The 27574-nt window shown below is 37.3% G+C and overlaps 1 protein-coding gene across 1 annotated transcript in view; it reads left to right on the top strand.

Annotated features, from left to right (window-relative positions):
- Nucleotides 1–27574, top strand: part of SLC35F2 (solute carrier family 35 member F2) — an 83836-nt gene that overhangs the window by 49982 nt on the left and 6280 nt on the right. The window contains exons 2-7 of the mRNA XM_007494884.3: nucleotides 4332–4507; nucleotides 5668–5795; nucleotides 14654–14813; nucleotides 16750–16906; nucleotides 18324–18376; nucleotides 22445–22599. Coding sequence (XP_007494946.2) covers nucleotides 4332–4507; nucleotides 5668–5795; nucleotides 14654–14813; nucleotides 16750–16906; nucleotides 18324–18376; nucleotides 22445–22599 — 829 coding nt within the window. The remainder of the gene's footprint in view (nucleotides 1–4331; nucleotides 4508–5667; nucleotides 5796–14653; nucleotides 14814–16749; nucleotides 16907–18323; nucleotides 18377–22444; nucleotides 22600–27574) is intronic.

A 27574-nucleotide genomic window follows, 5' to 3' on the forward strand; every position in this document is an offset into this window, starting at 1 on the left:
GTTCTAATTACACAAGAACTGTGTTTTTCCAAGTTGACAATGCTTTATGTGCATATATACACTTATGAATGTGTGTATGTTATAAATAAATTATTCATTTGTTAAACATTTGCCAGCATATCCCTGGATTGAATTCTTTTAGTCACTTAACCATTTGTGATGTCAGCAGTATAAATACTCCTTTCACCAGGACATATTACAACTCATTCATGCCTTTTGGTCTGGTACAATTCTTGTTCATGTCCTTTTATAAATTCTCCATAGAAATTCTACCTGCTTTACCTTTGAAAGCCTTCCTCCTAGCCTTTTAATAATTTGCTTTTATCAGTGCTAAATGAAAACACCTTGGGGAAAATAGTTTTATAAGTATTCTCTTTGGAAACCCAAGTAAACAATTACAATTTGCTCCTGTAGAAGCCTGTTTACATACTCTTTTGGCATATGTCAAACATATAATATGCCTAAAATATGGGTTTCTGACCTAGGGAGTATAGACAGTGATGGCATGTTTATCTGAGGTCTGTGAACTGGAATGGGGAAACATGATATCTTTATTTTCAGTAATCTCTATACTAATATTTATCATTTCCCTTCCATTATGAATATAGACAAAATAACACTATTCTGAAAAGGGCTCCAAAGGCCCCATCAGATTTCCAAAGGGATCCATCACATAAGCTAGGTTAAGAACCCCTGGCCTAGCTAGTCTTGGTGGCACATGACCTAGGTGGTGAATCTATGGCAGGTGTTCCAGAGGGGTCACTCAGAACTCTCTCTGAGCACTCCTGCTATCACCCAAGCAGAGTCCATCAGAGTTCATTACTAGAAAGCCAGAGGGAGGGGGGATGTAGGGGAGGACTGCTCCCTTTCCCCTTTCCATGCAGACCTGAGGATATCACCTGTCCCTCTAAAAGGCTCGCCATCACTGACCTAGAGTCTGATGTTGGGAATCCTGAGGGTGGTGGATTGCTTGAGACCAAGAGTTCTGAGCTGCAGGGGGTTAAGGACACTGAATGTCTACACTAGGTTCAACATCAATTTGATAAGTCAGTGGGAATGTGGAGTTACCAGACTGCTTCAGGAGGGACAAACTGTCCTATGTTGTGACTCTGTATTGATCAGCAATGGTATCAGGCCTGTTGTGAGTTACTGCTATACTTTCATCTTGAGTGTCATAGGGAGATGCAGTTTCAAAAAAGAAGGGAAAAGAAGGACTCCTGATCTAGAACAAATTTGGGTACATCAAAGACAATTCAGCAAATATTGGCTGACTTTTGAAAAGGAAAGGCTTAATTAAGTTAGCAGCATCAGAAGAGGTAGGATTATGGAATTTATTGAATTGTATATATTTCTTTTTGAGTGATAAAATTAGTTATCTTAGATAGTATAGACTTGGTATTTTTTTTTTAAATCTTTACCTTGCAGCTTAGAATCAATACTGTGTATTGGTTCTAAAGCAGAAGAACACTAAGGGCTAGGCAATGGGGGTTAAGTGACTTGCCCAGGGTCACATAGGTAGGAAGTCTGAGGCCAGATTTGGACCCAGGACCTCCCCTCCCTAGACCTGGTTCTCAATCCACTGAGTCACCTAACTGCACCCAAAGTCTTTTCCCACTTCAGTTACCCAACTCCCATATAGTTTGGGGGTGGAAATCTCTGGAGATGAGGGTGCTGCCTACACAGCTGCCCCCAGAGCTTTTTGTTTATTTACTCTATTAGTATTGACCCCTGGAGTGTAAACAAGTAAAATTGACAAAGTGAGACTGCCTTCTGGCAAAGCTTTTCTTGAGTCTTATTTTGTTGATTGTTGATTTTGCAGTTTTTGAGGGGAGGTGTTTGAGTTTCTCTCTTGTGAGACCACCACCAAAGAGGTTAGAGACCTTCCTCCCAAGTTTCATCCCTAACTAAACAATTTCTGCTGCTCTAAAGTTGGTTGTGAGAATTATTTTTGATTATTTGTGAACCTTATCAGCCATCTTCTTGCAATTTTCTACTTTCTGGTTAATTTATATTCAGTGTAATCTTCTTTCATTGGTAAAAGACACATTTTTTTAAAAGAGGAAGAATATACACATTTTTATACATAATAATAAAAATATACATATTTTTCCTTGATGAGAGGCAATGGTAGCTTTTGTTCTTTTTGGGTTTCACAGATTTTTTTTTGGCATAATGGCACAAGAAGAAAACAAAAATGAGGAATATTTTTAAGAGTACAATGTTTATAATATCTCAACATCTCAGACATTAGTGTGTATTCCTCTGGGACCCTGGTCAGACTTGTCATTTTTCCTGAAAAATGAATGGGCCATATGTTTAGATTTGAAAAGAGATCAAGCTATGGCCTAACTCAAATGGGATTGTACAACATTATGCTTTGTGTAGTAAAAGCCTTTTGTGGTATCTTTATACCACAAATAGTGACTTCAGTAGAATGCAATTTAATTAAAAGTTTAAAAAAATTCATTAATCACCTTCAAGCACTTGCTAGATGCAAGGCAATGAATTTTCAAAGATGAATAATTAATGACTCCTAGCATCAGGGAGCTTATTATTTAAAATATAAGATAATTTATATATAAAATGTTATTTAAAATAAGTAAACAAATAATGGAAATATGAGAGAATGTGTTAGAACAAGAATAAAGTAAATTAAGATATCTGAAGACAAATGACCTCAAATTGCAGCCTGTGTGTGTGTGTGTGTGTGTGTGTGTGTGTGTGTGTGTGTGTATTTTATGTATGTTGGTAGAGGAGGGGAAGCTGAAGGGGAAAGAGACAGATCACCAACAGTAGCCTTGAATGAAAGGATTTGAACAGTCAGAGATTGGGGGGAAATGTAGTTTGGGAGGATAGATTTTAGGAAAAAGAGATGATATGAGTTTAGATTGTAAGGAATGTGGAAAGAGCAATATGAGTTCAAGAAGTTGTAAATAGACAGTTTATTTATTTATTTTCAAAAATCTATTCTATCCTAACAGCTTTAAGACTGAGGAGCAAGGGCTTGGCCAATGGGGTTGTTGGAGAGCTTGATATTAATCTCTGGTTCACCAGGGTGCTCTCTCAAAGAATTACCAGACTCTAATGAATATCTTTAAAAATAGAGAAACTTATTGAGTTGAATGGCCGAAGTGCCTCCTTGGAGGCAGGCCCCCAAAGAGGTGGGGTCCGGGATTTTTATACTTGAAAGGAACTGAGACTGTGACCAGACTATGTGATGCGTGTGTGTGTGTGTGTGTGTGTGTGTGTGTGTGATATGTAAAGGTGTGAGGTGCCTTGGTCTCTGGGAGAAGTCCTTGCTCATAAAGGAGAGTGAACTGTGTATCTTGGGAAATGAATTGATGGCTGAGATACAAACTGAAGGGAAGACACATATCCATGCTTACCTGGAAGCTAGGGAATATGCTAAGGAAATGTATCTCTCAGAGACTCCTTTTATCTTACAGTTCCTTCAGCTGCTTAATTTAAGGTCAGCTTTCTTTAGCGAGCACTGCAGGGTTACAAGAATGGGAAATTTCTTCACATACTCTTTGACCTGGGATTCCTCTGGAGACATGAGGTGTCCAGGGAGCCCTCTACCACTATATCAGAGTTAAGTGATGTTGTCCAGGGTCACACAGCTAGGAAGTATCAGAGGCCAGACAGGAACCCAGATCTCTTACATTCTATCCACTCTGCCACCTAACTGCCCCAGTAGTCCAGTTTAGCAGGAGCACAGGGTACAAGAAAGGGAAATATGTGAAATAAAGCTGCAAAGCAAGGTTGAAGCGTTCTAGACTTAAAATAGGATGACTTGTGTTTTAAGTTCTATTAATGGTTGCATGACTAGCAAATCATATAATCAGAGTTTTATTTTCCTCATCTACAAAAGGGGGACAATCACAGCAGTAGTATTCATGATTCTCATAGGGTCACTGAGAAAATCAAATGAGATAAGGAATGTATATATAGCATGGTGACTATATGCATTTAGATGCTTTTCAAATTTGAACCTTCTATATAAATGCCGAGTATTACTTTTAGGAATTCTACAAGATAGCTTTGATCTAAATTCTATCATATATTTAAAAATTGCAATGTGCCCCAGAATAACTATTAAAAATGAACAGGCAAAGTGTTTTAGAGATGTAGAGGGGGGGCAAAAAACAGACTTCTGAGAAAAAAAAGAATTGGTAGCCCAAGAACAGTTGGCTATCATCTAAGATTTGTATGTGTGAGTTTCTGCGTGTACACTAAGGATTATTAGACTTTTTTGTGCTTAAAGTTGACTGTTAATTTTCTTAGCTGTTAGCCCATTGCAGATTAATATTATTTTACTTTTTCATTTCCAGGAACATCTTGAAAACAATTGCTCTTGGTCAAATGCTGTCCTTGTGTATCTGCGGGACAGCTATTACCAGCCAGTATTTGGCAGTCAAGTACAAAGTGAATGCTCCTATGCTTCAAAGTTTTATCAACTATTGTCTACTGTTTTTTATTTACACAACAATGTTGGCATTTCGACCAGGTATGTAAAACCAGCCCTGTCTTTTTGATACTAATGTCCTTAACTAAATCAGTGCTGCCCCTCTCTCCTTGCCCTATCAAATCTTTTTAGTGACTCCCCATTGCCTAAGGTCTAAACTCCTTTAACCATTATTCAAGGCTTTCTATAATCTAGCCTCAGTTAATTTTTCAGCCATAATTGCTACTACCCAGATTGATGCCTTAGGCTTCAGTCAAGCTATTCTTTTCTCCCTTTCTTGACCATGTCTTGAGTTTTCTAGTTGTTATGAGAATATGGAGAAAGGAATTGTCTCGGACTGTGAGGTTAGGGAAGGTACCATAGGAGATTTGGCATTTGATCTGGATATTGTATGATAGGTAGCATTTCAAATGATATTCAGAGATAAGAGGGAAGATAATTTTAGGAAGAATGGCAACAGCATGAACAGAAGTCCAAAATTGGGAATAGCATGCAGTCTACTTTGGCTGGGGATTTATGAAAGAGAAAAAAGACTAGAAGGGAAGGCTGGGATAAATAGTGGAGGACCTTAAATGCAATGCTAAGGAGTTTCTGCAGATAATGGGAAGCCATTAAATTTTTTGATTTGGGGAATAATAAGAATTAAATGTGCTCTCCAAATATTACCAAACTATATAGGATAAGTTTCAGGGAAAAGATACTAGAAATATGGAGAAAAACATAGGTGGATATTTCAGTAGTACTGGTAAAAGGTTATGAGGTTCAGGGTTTGAACTAGGGCAGCATTTCTTAACTTTTTTTTAACTTTTTTTTTAATATCATTGACCCATTTGACAATCTGGTGATGGCTAACGACTCTTTCTCTCAGAATAAAGCTTTTAAATGCATAAAATAAAATACTTGGGATTCCAAAGGAAACCAATGATATTGAAATATAGTTATCAAAATGTTATCGAAACAAGTTTCATGAACCCTATTGCATCTTAGAGGTATAGAGAGAAGTTAGGGAGCTGTTGCAGTGGTCTAGCTGAGAGTTAAGATCTTAATAAGGACTTGAACTAGAGTGAAAATGGAAAGGAGAGACATTCAAGAACCACAACAGAAGAAGAAGTCTATAATGGTTTTTGATTTGACTGTATTTGCTAAAGAGGCTACATTTAATTTATAATCAATGTATATTTCCCAAATCTTTCTCTGACAAGGCAATGAGAACCTTTTGCACATCCTGAAAGAAAAATGGTGGAAGTATATTTTCTTGGGCCTGGCTGATGTGGAGGCTAATTATATGATTGTCAAAGCTTACCAGTTCACTACACTCACAAGTGTCCAGGTAAGATAAATCTTCTCTCCCATTTTGATTTTACTACTTTGAGTGAATCATTAGATTTGGTGTCAGTGACCAGACTGGGCTGGAGCCTGCTCACTGGGGAAAAAACCCCAAAGCCTTATATAGGTGAATCCTTTCAGTTTTTCAAGGAGCATATGCTATCATGAGTAATGCTTCCAGGAATTAGTAGAAACATGCTCAAGCTAATCAGTGACAAAACTGTTAACACTAGAACTCTTTACTGCACTTACAAACCAAACAATCATAAACATTAGACTAGTGAGGGATGCTGTGGTGATGAGAACAGCTGTTTTACTGAGTGCTCAAATAGAGCATAGAGAAAGCAAAAAGATTCTATAGATCCTACATTACTGGCTGGATAGAGAGGTTGGAAATAAAGGAAACATACTTAAGAGCAAGAATGAGAGAACCTGGATGGATGAAGATAGTCTGAGTTTCTTGTATTCAGAAATGAATCTTTCATCATGAGCCAAAAAGGCTTCTGTGGACTATCCTTGAAAGTTACCCACCATTTACAACATGCTTCGGTGGACAAATGCATTCCAGGTTTCAAACAACTAATTTAGAAATAATTTTGTAAAAGGACCTGTTTTGGAATTTGGGTGCTTCCTGAAGTACCGGAAGTATCCACATAGTGAGAGTTTATGACTAAATAGAGTAAAGCAGACAATGAACACTATGGTCAAATGAGATTTGTATAGTGAGCAGTGAAGTAGTACAGCAGATAGAACACTGGGCATGGAATCAGGAAGACTCATCTTTATGAGTTCAAATCTGACTTGAGACATTTATTAGTTCTGTGGCCTTGGGCAAGTCACTTAACCTGGTTTGCCTCAATTTCCTAATCTGTAAAATAGCAAACTACTCCAGTATCTCTGTCAAGAGAATGCCAAGTGGGATCATGAAGAGTGAGACATGACTGAAATGACTGAATAACTATTTGTACAGCGCTCAGTGTCTAGCATATAGTAGACACTTAATAAATACTTATTCCCATCTACCTTACCCTCAGGAGAAGTCATCAAAGGGAAGGTTTTCAATATAGATTGAAAACTATAGTTTAGCTCAGTGCCTAGCACATAGTAGGCACTTAATAAATACTTATTCCCTTCCACCTCAGGAGAAGTCATCAAAGGGAAGGTTTTCAATATAGATTGAAGGAAAAGCCAGTTAAAAAAAAACAAAGAAGCAGAGCTGGATTACATAACAACAATAATTGTAGTTAACATTTCTATGTTGCTTTAAGATTTACATTGTAGACAGTCCCAAGGGTCATATGAGAAAGAATACTATCCACATGGGGAGAAAGAACTGTGGAAGTAGAAACTCAGAAGAAAAATAAATGTCTTATCATTTGTTTATATGGATATATGATTGAGGATTTTGGTTTTAAACGATTGCTCAATTGCAAAAATGAATAACATGGAAATAGGTATAAGTGATAACATTTATATAACCCAGTGGAAGTGCTTATTGGATCTAGGAGGAGAGAGGGAATAGGGGAGGGAAAGAAAATAAATCATGTAAACATGGAAATATTTTTAAAATAAAAAAAAGAAAAGAAAGATTTACATGTATTTTACATATATTATCTCATTTGATCTTCAGAGCAGCCCTGGGAAGTTGGGGCCATTTTCTAGATAAGGAAATTGAGGCTGAGAGAGCTTAAATGGCTCATCCAGGGCTACATAAATAGTAAGAGTTGGAAAAAAGTTTTGAACTCAGGTCTTTCTTACCCCAAGTTCATCAGTATGGAAACAGCATGGAAAAGAATTGGAATTAAGAATAAGCATAACCTGTTAGAAAATAGTGAAGAAACTGTTCTATCTAGAATCATAGAATCACATTGTTGGAAGGGGCTTCAGAGTTTATCTATGTAGTCTAACCACTATCTTTATCATGAGCCTACAATGTATCTTCTAGGTCAGCAATGGCAAAGTATTGGCATGTGTGTCAGGCTGGGTGGGGGTGGGGGTAACTTCCCTGTTCCCCCTCTTCCCAGAACCCCAGGACATTTTTACATGTCCTGCCCCTCTGTCCAGCTGCCCAAAGTGATCACTTTCTCCCTCCTCTTTCTGAGGTAATGTGGGGGACTCACAGACAGCTTGAAGTTGCAGTTTGGGCATGTGAACTCGAAAACATTTGCCAGTGCTGTTCCATGTGGTAATTCAGCCTCTATTTGAAGATTTTTTTTTTCTCCTACAGTGCCTTCCTTGGACATTTGGTTTAATCCATACCTGAAAGAAGTGTCTGTTAGAACACAGCCAATAAGTGATCATGAAACCTTTGTTTGAAATCTCCAATGAAGAGAAACTCAATACTGTCCTGGGCAGCCCCTTTCATTTTTCACAGTTTTTATTTGTAGGAAGTTTTTTTCCCGAAATTAAGTCAAACCATGGCTTCTCAATAATTTTAACAATGATTTTCAAAAACATTAAGGTCTAAATTCACTTTCTCCTTCCATCCCTACCCCCTCCTTGAGAAGGGAAACAATTTGATATCAAGTTATATATGCCAGTTTTTCTCATTTTTGAAAACAGTTATTATGTTGCTTGTGAAGTTTTCTATTCTCCAGGCTAAACAATCTCTAGTTCTTTTAACCAGCCTCTCAAAGCCATGTTTTAGAGTCACCTCACTAGTGTAGTTGTTAGTTTAGTTGTCCTCCTGGATATCTTTGAGTTTGTCAATATCCCTTCCAAAATAAGATGTTTAAAACTAAAAACAAACAACTCCCACCCCATCCCTCCACCTCCAACAAAAGCTCCAAACCTGGTCTAGGGAAGCTCAGGACCATCATTATTCTGGAACTTCTATCTAAATCTCTGTTGCTAAGAGGTTTCTTGTTTCATTCATGTTTTTTAAATGGGAAAAGACAAGATTCACCACCAAGTTTCTGTAACTTGCTGAGTATGTTGGTAGCCTAGTGTATAGCAATTCTCAAAAAATGTGAATGGAGTGAATACCTTTTGAAGTTCCCTGAGACCTTGTCAGAGGGTTCCTGAGGTTAAAACTATTTTCAAAATACTAAGGTGTTTTAATTTTGAATATAGTAAATACCGATAGATATAGCCCATGTATACAAAAGTTTTTTGAGGGAGATCCTTGATTTTTAAGGGTGTAAAGATACCTGAGACCAAAAAGCTTGAGAACTTTTGTTCTAGTGGTACTTTTCAAATGTGTCTGAAGAACAGAGATAAACTAAACGGTGTCCCAGAGGAGGGCAACCAGAATGATGAAGGGCTTTGAGTCTATATCATATGAGGATTAGTTGAAGGAATTGGGAATGTTCATACTGGAGAAAAGAAGGCTAAAGGAAGATGTGACAGTTTTTAAAGGGCTGTCATATGGTGGAGAGATTAGACCTGTCCTATTCGGTCCCAGGGATTTGGACGCAGGACAACAGGTAGAAATCATAAAGAGGAAGAGATAGGTTTGATGTCAGGTAAAATTTCATAACAATTGGAGCTTCCCCAGGGTAGTATGGGTTACATTGGGCAGTACTGGGTTTCTCCTCACTAGAAATCTTCAATCAAGTAAAGACTGAATTGAATACGATATAACAAGAACTTCTTTCAACTATGAATTATGTTAGAAGCTGTACTCCTCCAGCATGTGCCGTAGCCACACCCCAATAAAACAGTCTTGTCAGATGAGCTAAACCAGGTTGAGGGTAACTGATAGATCTCAAACCCATCAATGTGTTAGGGGGTGTCTATCCCAAGCATGTGAAGACTTCCCCCAGCAGACTGGGCAGATGACAACAATTTGTTCCAGTGGCCATGGAGGGGACTGAAGTAGGTAGGCACTGTGGGGTCCTTAGAATTTAGTCAGACATTGAAGATGCCAAGGACATCCTCTACATCCCAGGCCCTCACCAGCCATCCTGACTTTTGTCTTGCCAATGTATTTGAATGACTCCGGAAGAGAGTGAGGCTGAGGACTTTGTATAACTGCCTCACTTAATCCAAATCATGCACAAGTCCCCATGATGTCAGAGGCCTTTTTTGAAAATGAAGGGCAGGCAACAACATGACACAGTGTGCAGAGGGCAAGGGCTACAGATGTGAGTTCCTGGGTTCAAATTTGACCACATGCTTCCTTTTAAAAAAGTTTATTGAAATAATTGATTTAAAATAGTTTTCCATAGTTACATGAGTCATGTTCTTTCTTTCCCCTCCTTCCACCCCCCTCCCTTGGCCAACAAGCAATTCCACTGGGCTTTACATGGGTCATCCTCATATGCTTCCTAACTGTGTGACCCTGCACAAAGCATTTAACTTCCATCACTTAGCTCTTACTGCTTTTCCACCTTGGAACTGATACTTGGTATGTATACATTCTAAGATGGAAGGTGTGGGTTTAAAAAAAAAGAAAATGAAGGCCAGAAGCAGCTAGGTGGCTTCACAATTCCTGGCCATGTGACTCAGGACAAGTCACTTAACTTTGTTAGCTTAGTCCTTGCCCTTCAGTCTTAGAGCTATTACTGAGACAAAAAGTAAGGATTAAAAAAAAAAAGGAATAAGCATGGAGTGGAGAATAGCAAAACAAATTGTGGAACATGAATATAAAGTAATATTATTATGCTATAAGTACTGATTTCAAGTGAGATAAGCAGACACAAGAAAACAATGTACACAATGACTATACAGTAGTAGAAATGGAATGAACAACCACCACAAAAAATCCAAAATGAATATCACAAATTGTGAATAATAATCTTGATCCCAAAGAACAAATATGAGAAGACATCTTTCCCAACTCCTTTGAAGAATTTGGGGAACCATGGGTATGTATATAATATCATATTTTTTTCTATTTACTGATTAGTTTTGCTGAATTTCTTCTCTTTTTCTTTTTTAAACAAATTCTTCATTATAAAGGGCAACTCTTTGGGAAGGAAGTCAGAGAGAGACACAAAAGGAATATAAACACAAAAAAATCAATAAAATCTATTTGAAAAGAATAAGCTTAGGTGATTTTTGTTTGTAGGATTTTATTTTATCCAGGGCTTAAATCAGAATGGAGAGACTTTAGGAATCTCAACAAAAATTCGAGAAGTATTTATTAAGTTCAATAATGTCTATGGTTGCTTAGGATACAAAGAGTTTGGTATTTATTGGAGTATTGATTCTATAAGGGCAGGGATAATGCCTTAGGGAAATGTAAAGATTAAAATTCCTTGGAAACTGTATATTAATTAATTACATTTTTTAGGGCCTTACCTTCTGTCGTTGAATCAATACCATGTATTGGTTCCAAGGCAGAAGAGTGGTGAAGACTATGCAATGGGGGTTAAGTGACTTGCCCAGGGTCACACAGCTAGGAAGTGTCTGAGGCCAGATTTGAACCCAGGACCTCCTGTCTCTAGACCTGACTCTCAATCCATGAGCCACCTAGCTGCCCCCTTGTATATTAATTCATAATTATTTATCAGTACAAGAGAGAAAAAGAGAAGGATCATCAGGCTTAACTAAAAAAGAGTCTGCTTCCACACTTCCTTTACTCCAGCACCTAGATGAGGCTCAAGTGGAGGGTTAAGTGTTCCAGAGAAGGGAGCAAATCTTCTGTCCTTTCAGAAAGAGAGTCCCATGTAAAACCAATCATGCTACTGCTCTGTATCTTTTCTTATAAGGCCAATGATATTACTCCTTCTTCATCTCTGATTGGCCAGCTTTAACTTCATCCAGGTTTGGAGTCCTGACTTCTAGACACATCACCTGGTACATGGGGACTTCCACCACCTCCTTCCAGAAGTCAGAACTCCAGGTACCTGTATGAGGCACTTTAGTCACATGGCTTGCTGGTGTCCTGACTCAATACACAGGCACAGGTAAAGGGTTAAAATTTATATCAATTTCATGCAGAAATTGCATCTCCCTTGGAGAGATGCTCTGTTCAGTGCATCTGTACACAGTGCTCTGTACATTGGAGGTGCAGATTGAATTGTTGAATACAGAAGGAATATAAGGTATAGCCACTGCCCTTAAGTACTTAGAATGAACTGAATTTAGTACTTTTTCTTAGTGCAATTGGAGAATAGAGTGGAGAAATGAATTGAAGGAAGAAAGGAAATTGCCAAAGCCTGAAAATTCTGCCTTCATCTTTAACAATTTTTCTAGGAACATTATTAATATGTCAGAGTTTTAGTAGAAGAATATAAGCCTAGATTGACATACAACTAAATATAAAAGTAAATTTATTTATGTAAACTTCTAAGTCCCATGAATGAAAATAAAAGTAAACATGTGGGCCTTGCAAGTCAACTCTAGGCCACATTGTAAATATTTTCATTGCTATGCTATAGTTCCTGTAAAGCTCAACCTTTCCATTGGGGTTGGTTGCTGATTTGGTTGGAGAGAGATGGATATGGATCAAGGTATAGTGTCTTTCACATCAGTTATTTAGGGGTTTATTTTGGGGTTTTGGTTTTGTATGTGTGTGCTCTTACAACAGTGATCAATATGGAAGTATATTTTGCATGATGATGTTTATGGCCCAGATTAAAAAAATAAATAAAAGTACTGAGTTGGGAGGCAGTGGAGGAGATGACTCCCTTCTGTATCAGCCAAAGGATTATTATGCCTGAATATTACTCTCATTGGAATTGGCTCAAAGAGGGAAGAGCATATACACTCTGATGATTGTAGAAATCTACCTTACCCTATGGGAAAGTAACAGGGAGAGGGGATAAGAGGAAGAGGTGATAGAGAAGAATTGGCTAATTGGGGGAGGCAGTGGTCAGAAGCTAAAAACTTTTGAGTTGGACAGAATATAAGGAGAGAGAAAAAGATAAATGGGGAATAATAGGGTCCAGAGTAATTCACAGTAATCATAATGGTAAAATTTTTTTTTACAAATCTCACCAATAAAAGTCTCATTTCTCAAATACATAGAGAAATCATTCAACTGTTTGCAAATATAAGTCATTCCCTGATTGATAAATGGTTAAAGGATATGAACAAGCAGTTCTTGGACAAAGTAATTAAAGCTCTCTATAGTCTTGCAAAAAAAAAATACTATAATTCACAATAAGACAACTCTAAAGGTATCACCCCATATCTATGAGATTGATTGGCTATTGTGTCAGAAAAGGAAAAATGACAAACTTGAAGGGGATATGGGAAAATTGAGACAATAAGGCACTGTTGGGGGAGTTGTGAATTGATTCAACCATTCTCAGAACAATTTGGACTTATGCCCAAAGGGATATAAAATGGTACATACACTTTGACCCAGCAATACCATTATACAAGGTTTGTTTCCCAAAGAGATTTTTTTAAAGGGTGAGAAGGAATATATATTCCTTTTCCCCCTTTTAAAGGAATATAATATTAAAGGAATATATATATATATATATATATATATATATATATATATATATATACACAAAAAAAAATAATTAAAGCAGTTCTTTTGGTTTGGGTAAAGAATTGAAAAATGAGGGGATAGGCATCAATTGGGAAATGGTTGAAATAGTATAATCATAATGGAATACTATTGTGCTATAAGAAATGATGAGCAGGAAGAGTTCAGAAAAACCTAGAAAGAATTACATGAGCTGAAGCAGAATGAAGTAAGCAGAACCAGGCAAACATTGGACACAGTGATAGCAATACTGTGAACATGATGAACAACTGTGAATAACTTAGCTATTCTCAGCAATACAGTGATCCAAAATCATCCCAAAGAAGTCAAGATAAAAAATGCCACCTGCTTCCAAAGAAAGAACTGGTAGAGTTTGAATCCAGATCAAAGCAATTTTTTCACTTTCTTAATTTTTTTTTTAGTTTCATTCCACAAAAGATTAGTATGAAAAATTGTTATATGTGATTGCACATGTAAAATCAGTATCAGTTTGCTTACCATCTCAGCTTGGTGGGGGGAGAAGAAGAAAAGAGGAGAGAATTCAAGAGTCAAGCTTCTTTTTAAATGTTGGAAACTCTTTTTACATGTAATTGGGGAAAAATTAAAATAAAAAAAATTTAACAGCTGTGTATAATAGTTAATATTATTATTCTCATTTTACAGTTAAAAAACCTGGTAAACAGAGATCAAGTGACTTGACCAAGATCACATAGGCAGTAAATGGCATGTGAAATGTTTGATAATGATTTTCTTATTTGATTTTCACAACAACTCTGGGAAGTAGATACCTTTTTTTAATCCCCATTTTATAATTGAGGAAACTTAGGCAAACAGAAGTTTAGTGACTTGCCCAGATTCATCTAGCTAGTAAATGCTTGAGGCGGGATTTGAATCCAACTCTTCCTGCCTCCAGGCCCAGAGCTCTGTCCAGTGCATTACCTAGTTGCCTCTCATCAGCCCTATAAAGGTTGTATCTAGAAATAGTTATGCTTTAAAAACAAAAGACAAAAAAAAGGGGGGGGGGCAGCTGGGTGGCTCAGTGGATTGAGAGCCAGGCCTAGAGACGGGAGGTCCTGGGTTCAAATCTGGCCTTAGCCACTTCCCAGCTGTGTGACCCTGGGCAAGTCCCTTGACCCCCATTGCCTAGCCCTTACCACTCTTCTGCCTTGGAGCCAATACACAGTATTGACTCCAAGACGGAAGGTAAGGGTTTAAAAAAAAAAGGCACTCACAAAACTTCAAGAAGAAAACCCTAAAAAGCTATAGAAATGTGAGTTGTTCTTCTCTTTTACCTGCCACAGTGTCAGTGTAGGGTGGGAGAGAGTCAATGGGACCATTAGCTTTTGTGGGTTCTGTTGGTAGGGGTAAGCATATGGACTGATGTTAGCCATTTTTGCATCAGAAACATTTCATGGCTTTCCTACCACTAATCCAGGCTAGTTTAATAAACAGATTGTTCTTCTCCATGTAAACAGCTTTTGGACTGCTTTGGGATTCCTGTTTTGATGGCCCTTTCATGGTTTGTTCTTCATGCAAGATACAGAGTGATCCATTTTGTTGCTGTGGCCATCTGCCTTTTGGGAGTAGGAACAATGGTTGGTGCTGACATACTAGCTGGGAGAGATAACAATTCAGGTAAGATCTTCTTTCTCAGTTCTAGGCATAGTCATATAGACAGTTTTGGAGACATTTTAACTTACAACAATAATAATTAAAGTACACCAGATAGACTTCCTGAATAATTGTTTAAAATTGGGTTTTTAAAGTTTTTTTTCTTTTAATTTGTACTGTAAACCTATTTCTCAAGAGGATGAGAGAAATACATAATTTCCTTAACTCAATAATAAAGGAATATGGTCAATAGGGTGGTATTGTGAAAAAAACCTAGAAAAATTCAAATCAAGAGAACTGAAGTCCAGTGATAGCACTGGCCATCTGAAGTCTTGGAAAGGTCTCTTAATCCCTCTGTGCCTCAGTTTTTTCATATGTATAATGTTAATGCAGAAGTAGGATTAAATGGTTTCTACAGTTTCTCTTAGTTTTGTAGTTTACTGGTTCTTCAAATTCTAAATGCTTAGATGTCCATGGCATTACATTTCCTCCTCGCCAAGTATTTCCTGCTTTGGGAAAGAATAATCTTCATTGGAGTTCCCTTTGTTTGTATTAACTCTCTTCTTCTTGGTGCTCCAAAATTTGAATTTATTTCCTGAATTTCTGTGGCTGACCCTGAATTTGCTATGAATTTTTTTAACTTTGAAAAGCAATATATATTTATTGAGTGATCTCACTTTAGACAAAAAGCTGCCCATTGTCTTAGAATTCAGGTGAAAAATAAAACTGAGACAGGCTATGCATTTTACTTCTATAAAATACCTTGTACCATCACCTTGATGTTAAAACTAAGAAAACTATTGAGAAAATACTTTCCTTTTTCTGTGATTTTTGAAATTGATGTGATCCAGCTATTTTTTGGTGATGCCATAGCATCATTTTTCAAAAACCTATCCTTCTACATCTTCTGGGTTAAGCATCCTCTTCCTGGTGACTAAAGAAAGTCTGAGGCAGAAAGAAATATGAAAAAAATATTAGATATCTCCTCAGATAGCATCATCATTCAAACTTCAGTCTTACATTCTATAACTTTTAAACCTTTGGAAACTTGATATGTTTCCCAAAGTGTTTAATGGTATTCATAGCATTGGTGGACAGGCAGCATGGCATAACAGATAGAATATTAATTGCCTAAGAGTTAAGCAAGGTTGGGTTTAAGGCTTATCTTTGATATTTAGTGATTATGTGACCCTGAGTAAGTAATTTAACTTCTCAGTGGCCCAGGAAATACTCTTAAGACTTTAGTTTCAGAGAGGGTATAGAACTTCCTGAACAGAGGTGATTACTAGAATAAGGAACTGCTATCTGGGAGTTATGTCAATAAAGTCACCAGTTCACTCCTTATCCCTGTTCATGGCCACAAGTAACAAGCATTTAGGCCAGGGGTCCCCAAACTACAGCCCAAGGGTCTCCAAACTATGGCCCATGGGCCACATGTGGCTCCCTGAGGCCATTTATCCAGCCCCCACCACACTGCAGGAAGGGGCACCTCTTTCATTGGTGGTCAGCGAGAGGAGCACTGTATGTGGTGGCACCACAAAGCAGGGCAACACTCACGTATAGTACTACTTCTGGTGACATAATCCTTTGTGTGGCACCTTGTTCTGAGAATAACTGAACGAGAACGAGGCACCATGCAAAGGATTATGTGGCTGCACAATGGAAGATGTCAGCATGGTAAGTGGCAATCTGGGGGAGGGATCCTGCACTGTGTATACTGCTGCCTGGTTAGGGTTAGGGTTAGGTTTAGGATTAGATTTTTATAATCCGACCCTCCAGCAGTCTGAGGGACAGTGAATTGGCCCCCTGTGTAAAAAGTTTGGGGACCCCTGATTTACTCCATCCCTATTCCCCTAACCACACCACTCTCCCATTCTGTCCCAGATTATCCAAGGGAGGTAGAAATATGAATAGTGACGTCCTTTTATTGTGGATTAATTTTTTCCCCCTTCTCATACAGGAAGTGATGTGTTGATTGGTGATGTCTTAGTTCTACTTGGAGCTTCTCTCTATGCCATTTCTAATGTCTGTGAGGAGTACATTGTGAAAAAGCTGACCCGAGTAGAGTTTCTAGGAATGGTGGGCTTGTTTGGGACATTTATCAGCGGTCTCCAGATGTAAGGTTCTATTGTTTTTCTTTATACTACTACCAAGTGACATTTATTAATTTGAAACTATTAAGAACATTAATTACTCTGGTTTGTAATCCTATATGGCTTTTAGAAAATAATTTTATATTTGATCTCAAAAACTTTCAAAATCTATCTTAGTAGATTAATTGATTAGTCATTAGTAAACACTCAAAATATGTAGAAAATACCAATTAATTATTAAATAAATTAAACATGGGATAAATCTTTAGCTTAAACCTCAAATTTAAGAGATTTATAGCTAAATGGTATAACAGATAGAGTCAGGATTGCTTTGGAGTCAGGAAGACCTGAGTTCAAAATCTACCTCAGATACTTTCTAGTTGTGTGGCTCTAGGCAAATCCCTTAAGTTTTCTCAGCCATAGTTTCCTCATCTATAAAATGGGAATAATAATAGTATCTATCTCATAGGGTCGTTTTGAGGACTAAGTGTGATAATTATATGTAAAGTGCACTGTGAAACTAAAAGTACTGAATATTTTTGTTGTTTGGTTCTTGTCAGTCATTGCTGGCTCTTCTTGACCCCATTTAGGATTTTCTTACTCAAGTGGTTTTCCATGTCCTTCTCTAGCTTGTTTTACAGATGAGAAACTGAAGCAAATAGGATTGTGACTTGTCCAGAATCATACAGCTAGTATGTTTCTCAGGTCAGATTTTAACTCAAGAAAATGTCTTCCTGACTCCAGGCCAAATACAATATCCACTTTGCCTCCCAGCTGCCCACATAAATATTAGTTATTATGATTATAATAATTATTGTATAGCAAAAATTACCAATATTGTACTATACATCTTAACAAAATGAGATCAAACAAGCCAACAAATACAACTTGTCCTATATCCCCTTTTGAATCTCTGAAACTCCATTGTGATTTTTCTTTTTTGTAACTCATGTTCACACTGTTTGAATTTTGTTGAGTTCACTTAGTATCATTGCCTGTTTTTCTCTTATGCGGATTTTGAAAAATAGCTATACTTCCCTTCGTTTATTGAAATGTATACAGTTGTTAGGACTCATCTCTATTTCTATAAAGTTGCATATAATGGAGCATTGTTTTTAGTAATCATTCTTAGAACATCAGCATTTCAGACTTTAAAAAAAGATAAAGTGTGGTTTTTCTGTACCTTTAGAATTAGATCTGCTACTGTAAAAACAAAGAAGAGTGAGAGTATTGCTTTAGGAACCCATTTTAATTTCCTCTGCTATCTTTGTTATATCTAATTATTATAGAGCCTTAAGAAACTTCTTGTTAATAGGAGTAAAAAACATGAGATACTCGTACTCCCACATAAGATGATAAAATATCATTACCTAAAGTATATTCAAAGTATCAAAAGTAATCTATGGAATTCTAACTTTTTATTTTCTAATCTTTTTTTCAGGATTCTTATAGAATATCAAGATATTGTTAAAATTCAGTGGAACTGGAAAATTGGTATGTTTATGAATGATAATTCCTTTCTATTATCTTTCATTTTTCTCATTAGGATTTATTTCCAACTCTAGTCTCTGCCCTGAAATGTAGGTCTGAAACACTAATTTGCATATTGGATTTTCTGAAGGGCTGTTCAGTAGGTATCTTAAATGGAACTTGTACAAAACATCTGTCTGCCATGTCCCTCACCTCGCTTCCACTGCTGGCTCTCACATGTCCTTTTCTTTGTAAATAAATACTAATAAAAATTTAGGTTTTAATATCTTGGGGAAAAACAAAACAAAACACATTTAATTCCATCTCTCTTCAGAACTTTCTTATTTCTTTTTGGTGTACCACCATTCTATCAGACATGTGGGTTAACCTTATTGTTTAAGATTTCTCATCATTAAGTTACTCCGCATATCCAAATCAGTCAGTTAACCCAATGTATATTTTACGATTATGTGTCAATTACCATCTGAGTGTTGGGGATATAAAGAAAAACAAAAACATTGTCTCTACCCCAAAGAACCCGCATTTTACTGGGGGAGACAACATGGAAGTACTTCTATGTACATACAAGATATATAATCATATAAAACAAACCAGACAGCCAAAGTGGGAGGATGGATGCAAATCCTCATCTCTTTTCTTACATAGATCTGGACATGTGACTTGCCTTCCAAAAAGCTTCAGTGGTTCTTTGTTATTTCTAGAATAAAATACAAACTCCTTTTTGTCATTAAACAAAAAAGATATATAATCATAAATGGAAGGTAATCTTAGGGTGAAGGAACTTGTATTGGGAGGAGGAAAAGTGGTGGGGTGGGAAAACCAAGTCCTCTAGAAGATGAGATTTAAGCTAAGTCTTAAAAGAAGGCAGGAAAGCTAGAAGTTGAAGGTGAGGAGCGAGATCATTCCAGGCATAAAGGATAGGTGGTACAAATGTACAGAGTCAGGGGATGGAGAGTCATGTGGTAGGAACAGCAAAGAGGCCAGTATGGTTAGATCATAGAGTATGTAGAGGGGAGTCAAATGTAAGAAGATGGACCAAGTTATAAATGGCTTTTAATGCCAAACAGAGAAGTTTATATTTGATCCTGGAAATAATGAGACACTGAAGTTTGCTGAATTTGTGTATATTGGGTTTGGGTGGAAGTGACTTGGTATTTGGTGCCCAGTACTTGGCACATGATAGGTATTCAATCAATGTTCATTGATCAATTGATTAAACATATTCAAAAATAAAAACTAGATTTGAAAACTATTTACCAGGCTTTACACAATTTTGGGGTGTTCAATAGAACTGTGCCATTGTAATAATTTTCAGGTTTCCTCAAACCATTGCTGATCAACACCCATAGAGGCCATTTCCTCATTTTTGTTTAACCAGATGGGATGTTCTAGTTTTATTCAAGGCTAGACAAGATTAGCTTTAGTCACATTCAGCCCCATTTATGTCAGGGTAGTGCTAGATTTACCAAGATCTTTGTAAAGTCTTTATTCCACTAACTCTTTCTTGTCTTTGGTAAGTATTGACATGAAAAATCTGATTGTGTTTAATTACAAAAAATTTAATGTTTCTTCCTCTCCCTCCATATTTTTGGGCATTAATATAAATGATCATACCCTGAGAAGACTGCCAAAGAAAATTTCAGTTAAGATTCAAAGCTTATATCACTGTTAGATAGATAGAGAAAAAACTTAGAATTTTTAGGGTGGGAACTTCAAAGCAATGTACCTGTAGAATCCATATAATTCAGTTTAAAAAAAAGGAATTCTTGCAGGAAGTCATATCACATATGTCACTGATTAAGACTAGTGTAGTTCACTGTTCCTTAATTATCTCCCGCTCTATCACAGATTGCCAACCTCCTGTACCTCATTAGCAGCGTACAGTAGAGATAAGGGACCTTGAATTTATCCAGCCCCTTTGACATCCTAAAAATCCTTGATTCAGAGCCAAATGATAAAAATGGAGCCAATCAGGAACCAAAAAAAGAGGTCATTACAGTTTATAATGATCACAACAGTCTGCATAGCACAGTTGATAATTATCCTGAGTCCTGAGGAAGATAGGAGTTCTAATATAGCCTCAGGCACTTATTACCTTTGCGACTTTGGGCAAGCTTAAGTTTTTTCCTCATATGTAAAATGGGGCTAATAATTGGAGGTAGAGAAGTGGCCCTGGGGATAAAAGTGAGGTCCTGAGCACCAGCTCAAGCCTGAGGTGGGACCCAACAGTGTATGTACCCACCCTTGCAAACCGACAGTAGTCCCTAAGGGAGACTAAATCCAGAGCAATCATGTCACAGGCCAGCATGCCACCTTGTAAGAACTGAAACTTATAGTCACCCAGAATTAGATCTGAGAATAGCAGTGAGAAAAGACAGAAGTTTGAGAGAGTGAACCCTCTCTCCTGGGAAAAGAAAATCCCAAGAACAGTATGGCCTACAAGATCATGATGCATCAGTAACAGTCTTAAAGATCATTGTGAGAATCAAATGATATAATGTACTTTGCAAACCTTAAAATGCTATAAAATAGTAGGTATTATTAGTTATTAGTACAATTCGTGATTTGTCCATATCATCAAAAGTTAGAATTGAAAGAGAGGTGTAGACCTGTAGGGGAGGCATTTTCTCAGACAAAAGACCATTGGAGTGAGGGGAGGGACAGCAAAGGAGAGACAGAAAGACAAAGAGAGGCAGAGTGATAAAGACAGAGAGAACAGAATATAAAAATAGAGAGAGAATATGGTGCTAGTTGATCTGGGATATATAATTCACGGAGAAAGAAAGTTAGCCCAGGAAGGCAGGCTTGGAACTAAGTTGCAAAGGCATTTCAGAGACAAAAAGAAGTTACTTGTAACAACTCAGTGTTTCCCCCGCCACGGCAGCTGATTTTTTTCTGCTGGCATAAGATGATATTTCAGATTCTGTGACCTTTTTTTTTTTAAATAAAAACTCTTACCTTCCATTTTGGAATCAATGCTGTCTATTGGTTCCAAGGCAGAAGAGTGGTAAGGGCTAGGCAATGGGGGTTAAGTGACTTGTCCAGGTCACAGAGCTGGGAAGTGTATGAGGCCAGATTTGAACCTAGGACCTCCTATCATTGGTTTCCTTTGGAATCCCTCTAGACCTGACTCTCAATCCACTTAGCTACCCAGATGCCTCCTCTGTTACCTCTTAATCCAATTCAATGTAAACCATTCCATCCCCAGGAATACAGAATACAGTTTGCCCAATTTAGTCATAGAATTTTAGAATCTTTACCTGGGAGGGGTCCTCCCTTGCCCTCTAATTTAGTCCTTTTTCTAGAATCTGAAAGCCCCTAAATCATCACCAACAAATAGCATTTATAATTAGGCATATCTCAAGTTTGTAGGAATATTTCAAGTTTGGAGACCCAGTCAGGAATATTCATCAGCACTTTTGAAAAAGAATATACCAGACATTTGTGAAACATTACTTTCTGGTATTGAAAATATTAAGTAACCTCTGACTTTCCAAGAAAATAATTAGAAAGTCTTGCTATGCTAGACTTAAATAGGGAGAGGAAGGCAGCATATTTCTTTCTGGAATCTTTCTGGAGCTGGGGAGAATAAGAAGCTCCTTGCCCAAATCTGAGCTGATTGTTCTAGAAGGAGGACCTTAGATATAGTCAGTTCCAATCCCCTCATTTGACTCCTTTCCAGAATATGTTTATTATTATTTTTTCTTGGAAAGCATGGTTTCTCTCACTTTATTCACTGGATATTACTGGGGAAGAATGTTGATATATGTTACCAAAGTATGTGTACCTTGAACATGACCTTCATTTACTAGACTTCTTCTCCCCACCGTGTCTCACACCACACTGCCTTCACATTAGTTACTGATTGTATATTATTTCTTATTCCAGTTTTTGTGTACATGCTATATTCCCCATTACACTATGAACTGTGGCTTATCTAATTTTTAAAAAATCTCACTCATTATACAGACCAGTGCTGTGTATGTAGAACACACCTAACCAGTAGTTGCCAAGTTTGCTAAATAGAATTATTTCCTGTCCGTGATGTCATGTGTGATTTTTATTTTGCAGCCCTGCTATTTGTGGCTTTTGCCCTCTGTATGTTCTGCCTGTATAGCTTCATGCCAGTGGTCATTAAAGCTACAAGTGCTACCTCAGTCAACTTGGGCATCCTGACTGCTGATCTCTACAGTCTTTTCTTTGGACTCTTTCTTTTTGGATACAAGGTAAGCAACTAGGTGGTGCAGTGGACAGTGTTGGACCTGGAATCAGGAAAACTCATCTTCCTGACTTCAAATTTGACCTTAGACACTTACTAGCTATGTGACCCTAGACAAAGCATTTAAATGTTGGCCTGGTTCCTCATCTATAAAATGAGCTGGAGAAAGAAGTGGTAAACTACTCCAGTATCTTTGCCAAGAAAACTCCAAATGGGGTCATGAAGAGTAGGACACCACTAAAAGTGACTGAACAACAATAAGCAAATAGACCTGGTATTGGTCTGGATCTATACTTGGCATGCTTCCCAAAAAATTTCTTTCTTGGCACAAATGTAGAGTAAGGGTTTTTTTTTTTTCCCTTTTTGAAGAATTCAGACTTGGAAAAAAAAATCTTATCACCTAAAAGGAAAAAGCCTTCATAATGACCCTTGGCAAGTCAAGAGTTGCCCCGCTTTGCTCCCCTTGATGGAATTTTCTAATTAGAAAATGGCACAGAATTTGAAAGTACTCCAGTGAAGCACTTTCCAATTAATGAAGCATAGCCAATTTACTCAGCAGAGGGGGCCATGGCCCAGGGTAATAACTTTTGGAGAAGCTGAATTTGTGTAAGGCAGAGTGGAGCCAAGATACTAAGAGCTACTCATGATAAAATAGTTGGGTCTGTATGAGTCTTAGAGCCTATGATTCTCTTTTCCCTATTAACCTTTCATGCTCTCTGCTCACAAACCAAATCATGGGAAGTATAGGATGGGAAAAGTAGAGAAAGAGACAGATTTCTGTTTGTATGCACTGACAACAGTTTGAATAATTACATTTCTGATGTTCATTTTCCTATTAAAATAGTCATAGAATTTTTGATCAGCGAGGAGTTGTAGATACTGTCTAGTTTACTTTCTTCATTTTTGAGAGAACAAAACAGAAGTAAAAGTGACTTGCCTAAGATCACACATTTGTTTGAGTTGGAACCACAACCCAAATCTTCTGATTCATAGTCCTATTATTTTTCTATTATATCAGTTAATAAACATGAGGGTTACACACTCATCATATTAAAGTATCAGACCTGAGTGGGAAAAGCCCTCCAAGACATGACTTTCTTGCCTTTGCCAAGTTGGTTGACTAGACTGCAAACTCCTTAGAAACTGGCTTAAAAAAAAATTTTTTTTTAATCTCCTTATGGTACTGAGTGAGAGGCAGCCTATTGTAGAGGATAGAGCCAACCATGACTTGAGTTCAAGTCTTGCCTTTCTGACACATACTGACTGTATGATAGTGGGCAAATCACTTAATCCCTTAGTGCCCCATGCCAACTCTAATACTAAAGAGTTACTGTTGCTATTATATTTCAGAGGAGAAAGTGTCCACACTGAGAATTTCCTGTATTTATCTACCAACAGACATTTCTTTAACACCCAATATATACTTGGCACTATGCTGGTTGGTAGCTAGGGATACACAGCCAAAAATGAAAAAAATTATCTTGTACCCTCCTTCCTCACCTCCCCCCAAGTCCATGATGTCTTCTTGCTCAATGCTACACACAGAGGTCCCAAAAAAAGTTCATTGATAGATTTTACAACGTAACCATTTGAGATTATAGCTGAGATGTTGACTTTCACTTGATAACTTTAGCCTTTGGTAGCAGAAGTGATTCAGTTTTTGTGCTTTTGTCCTTTCAAACCTGTCCTTATATTTTACGGATTTGTGACTTTGTGGTAGAATCAGAGGGGAACCTATCTCCATGATTGCAAATTACCATTCCCCTCAACCCCCTAAATCTTTAGTTTTTGCAAGTTTCTTTTTCTCATAAATTTATCACCCATTGACCCAACTGATGATGAGCATCTCCCAACTTAAATAAGCTGATCCTCAGATTATGGGCACATAGTCTATCACTAGGTGTGGCCAGGGCAGCCAAGATGTATGTCTAGTGGCATGGCTTTTATGAACTCAGCACTATCTTCATGCCATGATGGAGGATCAGAGCAGGGTTTTGGCAGAGATTGATGCTGTGTATCCAAAGAAGAAAACTTGTAAAGAATCCCTTCCCCACAATAACTTATCTTTCAGTGATTGGTCTTTATTGGAGCTAGTCATGATTACATTGTTCCAGGTTAAAGTACAGACCACTGATGGATTATTAGGAGAGACTGCTTAAGAGTCTGCCTTCTTAGCAAGTCATATATTTATTTGACTGTACCTGGCTGTTATCTCATACCTGATAATAAATGTTTTAAAACTGAAAGCATATTTATTGCTGCTCTATAGCATATTAACCTATCAGGACTCCAGAATTCAAATGCTAGGAGTCAAAGTTAAACTCATTGACCTGTGCTTGGAAAACTTCATTCTCTTACCTTAAAAATAAAATAAATCAATATAACATTTGACTTTCTGGAGGTCTGATATGCCCCTCCTACCTTTATTCTTCATGAACTTTTGGAGATCCAATAGTGGTTCAGTCAGCAGTCACTTCTGCCATTTCTTTTAGGACCTAAAGTTTTAGTTTTAGACTAGGTGACTTGAACTCATTCAGAACTCTCTTATTATCTCCTTGCTTATCCTGGGCATCAACTCCCTGCTAATGAATTCTTTTTTGTTGTTGCCAGTCCAAAGCTCATTCTCCTTGACAAAAACAAAAACAGAATTAAAATAGAAAATGAGAAGCTCTTTTTTTTTGTTTTGTGGTCATTATGAAGTATCTCTTTCATCCCAGTGTTCTCATTTGTTTTGCTTTCTTCCCTTAATGTAGATGAAAACAAAACAAAACAACTCTTTCTTGTCTAGCTTTTCTAATAGCTTATTGCAAAGTTTGCCCACTATTCTTAAAAGATTGTGTTATGTCCAGCCTTGAAACTAGGAAGACTTGGGTTCTGGTACCATCTTTGACACATATGGACTGTATGACCCTGGGCAAATCATTTAACTATATTATTCTCCCAGTCAAATCTCCAAGTCCTTATAGGACTTGGCAGAGAAGGTGCCAATTTCCATTGGTAGTGGGAGTTTTCTTATCTGTAAGTTCATTTGTTTTATAATAAATCAAAGATTCAATACTTATCTCTATTCCCTGTCCTTGTTTCCATTTTTTTCTGAACATTCATTAAAAAAAATCCAAGTTAAAGAGATTCCTATTTATTCACACAGGTCTCTTTGGCAAACTCCCCCTTTCCTTCATTTTTTGTTTCTCTTTTTTTCCCTTAATAATTTCTCGAGCTTCTTTCCCATCCGGCCTCAGCTGACTTTCTCTATAGCATTTTGATCAATGGAATCCTCCCTCTCCTTCCTCTGCACACTTTTTCCCCTTTCCAAAAGTCTAGGTTTGTTTTTGACTTTTCCTTTCCTTGGATCACAAACTCTAAGCTGGAGTTATCACTTTCCCTCAAAGTTGCTACTACTTCCAGTGCGGCAACCAATACCAATTTGGTGGTAAGAGTCAGATCTAGAATATAATTTTTCCTTGTTGAAATTATCATTGTCAAGACAGCAATATCCTAGCAACTAGCTCTGTCTTCATCAAAGCAAGTTCTGGCAGGTGGACAGATATTGGAAGCCCCTCCCAGCTACATTATACCTTCATGCTGGATTTGGGACCAGTTTTCTGAACAGATCACAATGCTTCCCCACATGATAGGAGAAAACTTTCTCTTTTGTTTCTGTGAAACAGAGTAAAATTTTATCTTTCCCATAATGATGTTTTAAAACAAGAGTTGGCAAACTACTGCAAGTTTTTGTATAACTTACTGAGTTAATAGGGTTTTTATATTTTAAAATAAATTTTATCATAATTAAAAATATAAAATCCATTCTTAGATCACTAGCTGAACCAGAATAGTCAGCTTATTGGACTTGGCCCATGGGTATTAGTTTGCCAACTTCTGTTTTAAGATATTCTCAAGGGAAATACATTCTTCCAAATCTGAGAAGCAATTTAAAAATTATTCTCCAGCACTCCAGGGAATTTGTAATCTCATTCACATAAGTATTCTCTTTAGTGATGAAGAATATAACCTGTCCATACTATGCCACACTCTTTAGGCTTTATTGGGACAAAATGTGAAGCCCAAGGAGGATGTTTTGTCACTTTTTATATGTCAATTTGGATTATCTTTTGTTTTTATTTCATCTATATTTCTCAGTGTATCCTTTCTCTGGCAGCTAGGTGGCACAGTGGATAGAGTACTGGGCCTAGAGTCAGGAAGACTCATCTTCCTGAGTTCAAATGTGGCCTCAGACACTTATTAGCTCTGTGATGACCCTAGGCAAGTACTTAGCACTGTTTGCCCAAGTTTTCTCATCTGTAAAATGAACTAGAAAAGCAAATGGCAAACGACTCCAGTATCTTTGCCAAAAAACACCAAATGGGATCACAAAAGAGTCAGACACCACTGAAAACTGCTCAGTAGTAAAAATAATTTCCTCCCTCTTGATTCATGGGCATCATCCTTTATAACAAAAAAATTTTAAAAAAGAGAGAAAAAGAATCAATTCAGTAAACCTATTGCACACTCATATTCTTCTACCTCTGCAAAGAATAAGGGAAAATGCCTGCCCATAACTACTTCTTTGTTTTGATAGAAAAGAAATAGTGGAAATAAAACCAGGGATGTCTATGCTTTCTTCAAAAGGGGAAAGACACTTCAGTGTTCATAGAATAAAAAAAAACCAAGATGGTTGCTTTTAGTTTTTCTGCATCTGATTTGGAAAGCCATTGCAAGAGATCTATTATAAAGACAGTCACTAGGTGGAGTAAATTGCAATATTTGGGTATCTCCAAATCCTTAATGCTGCTTAGAGAAATAAAGCCAAGGAAAGAAGGGGGAAAAGAATTTCAGAAAGAAGTGCCCCAAATGGACTTGAAATAATTTTGCTCCTCTGTGCACTGAAAGCATGGCAGAGAAAGATGCAGTGTAATATGTACAAAATAGAGAGGTAAAGGATTGTTTGTGTAGTTCACAGAATGTTTAACTGGTTGTAGCCT

The sequence above is a fragment of the Monodelphis domestica genome, chromosome 4 (assembly GCF_027887165.1).
Source record: "Monodelphis domestica isolate mMonDom1 chromosome 4, mMonDom1.pri, whole genome shotgun sequence".
Classification (NCBI taxonomy): domain Eukaryota; kingdom Metazoa; phylum Chordata; class Mammalia; order Didelphimorphia; family Didelphidae; genus Monodelphis; species Monodelphis domestica.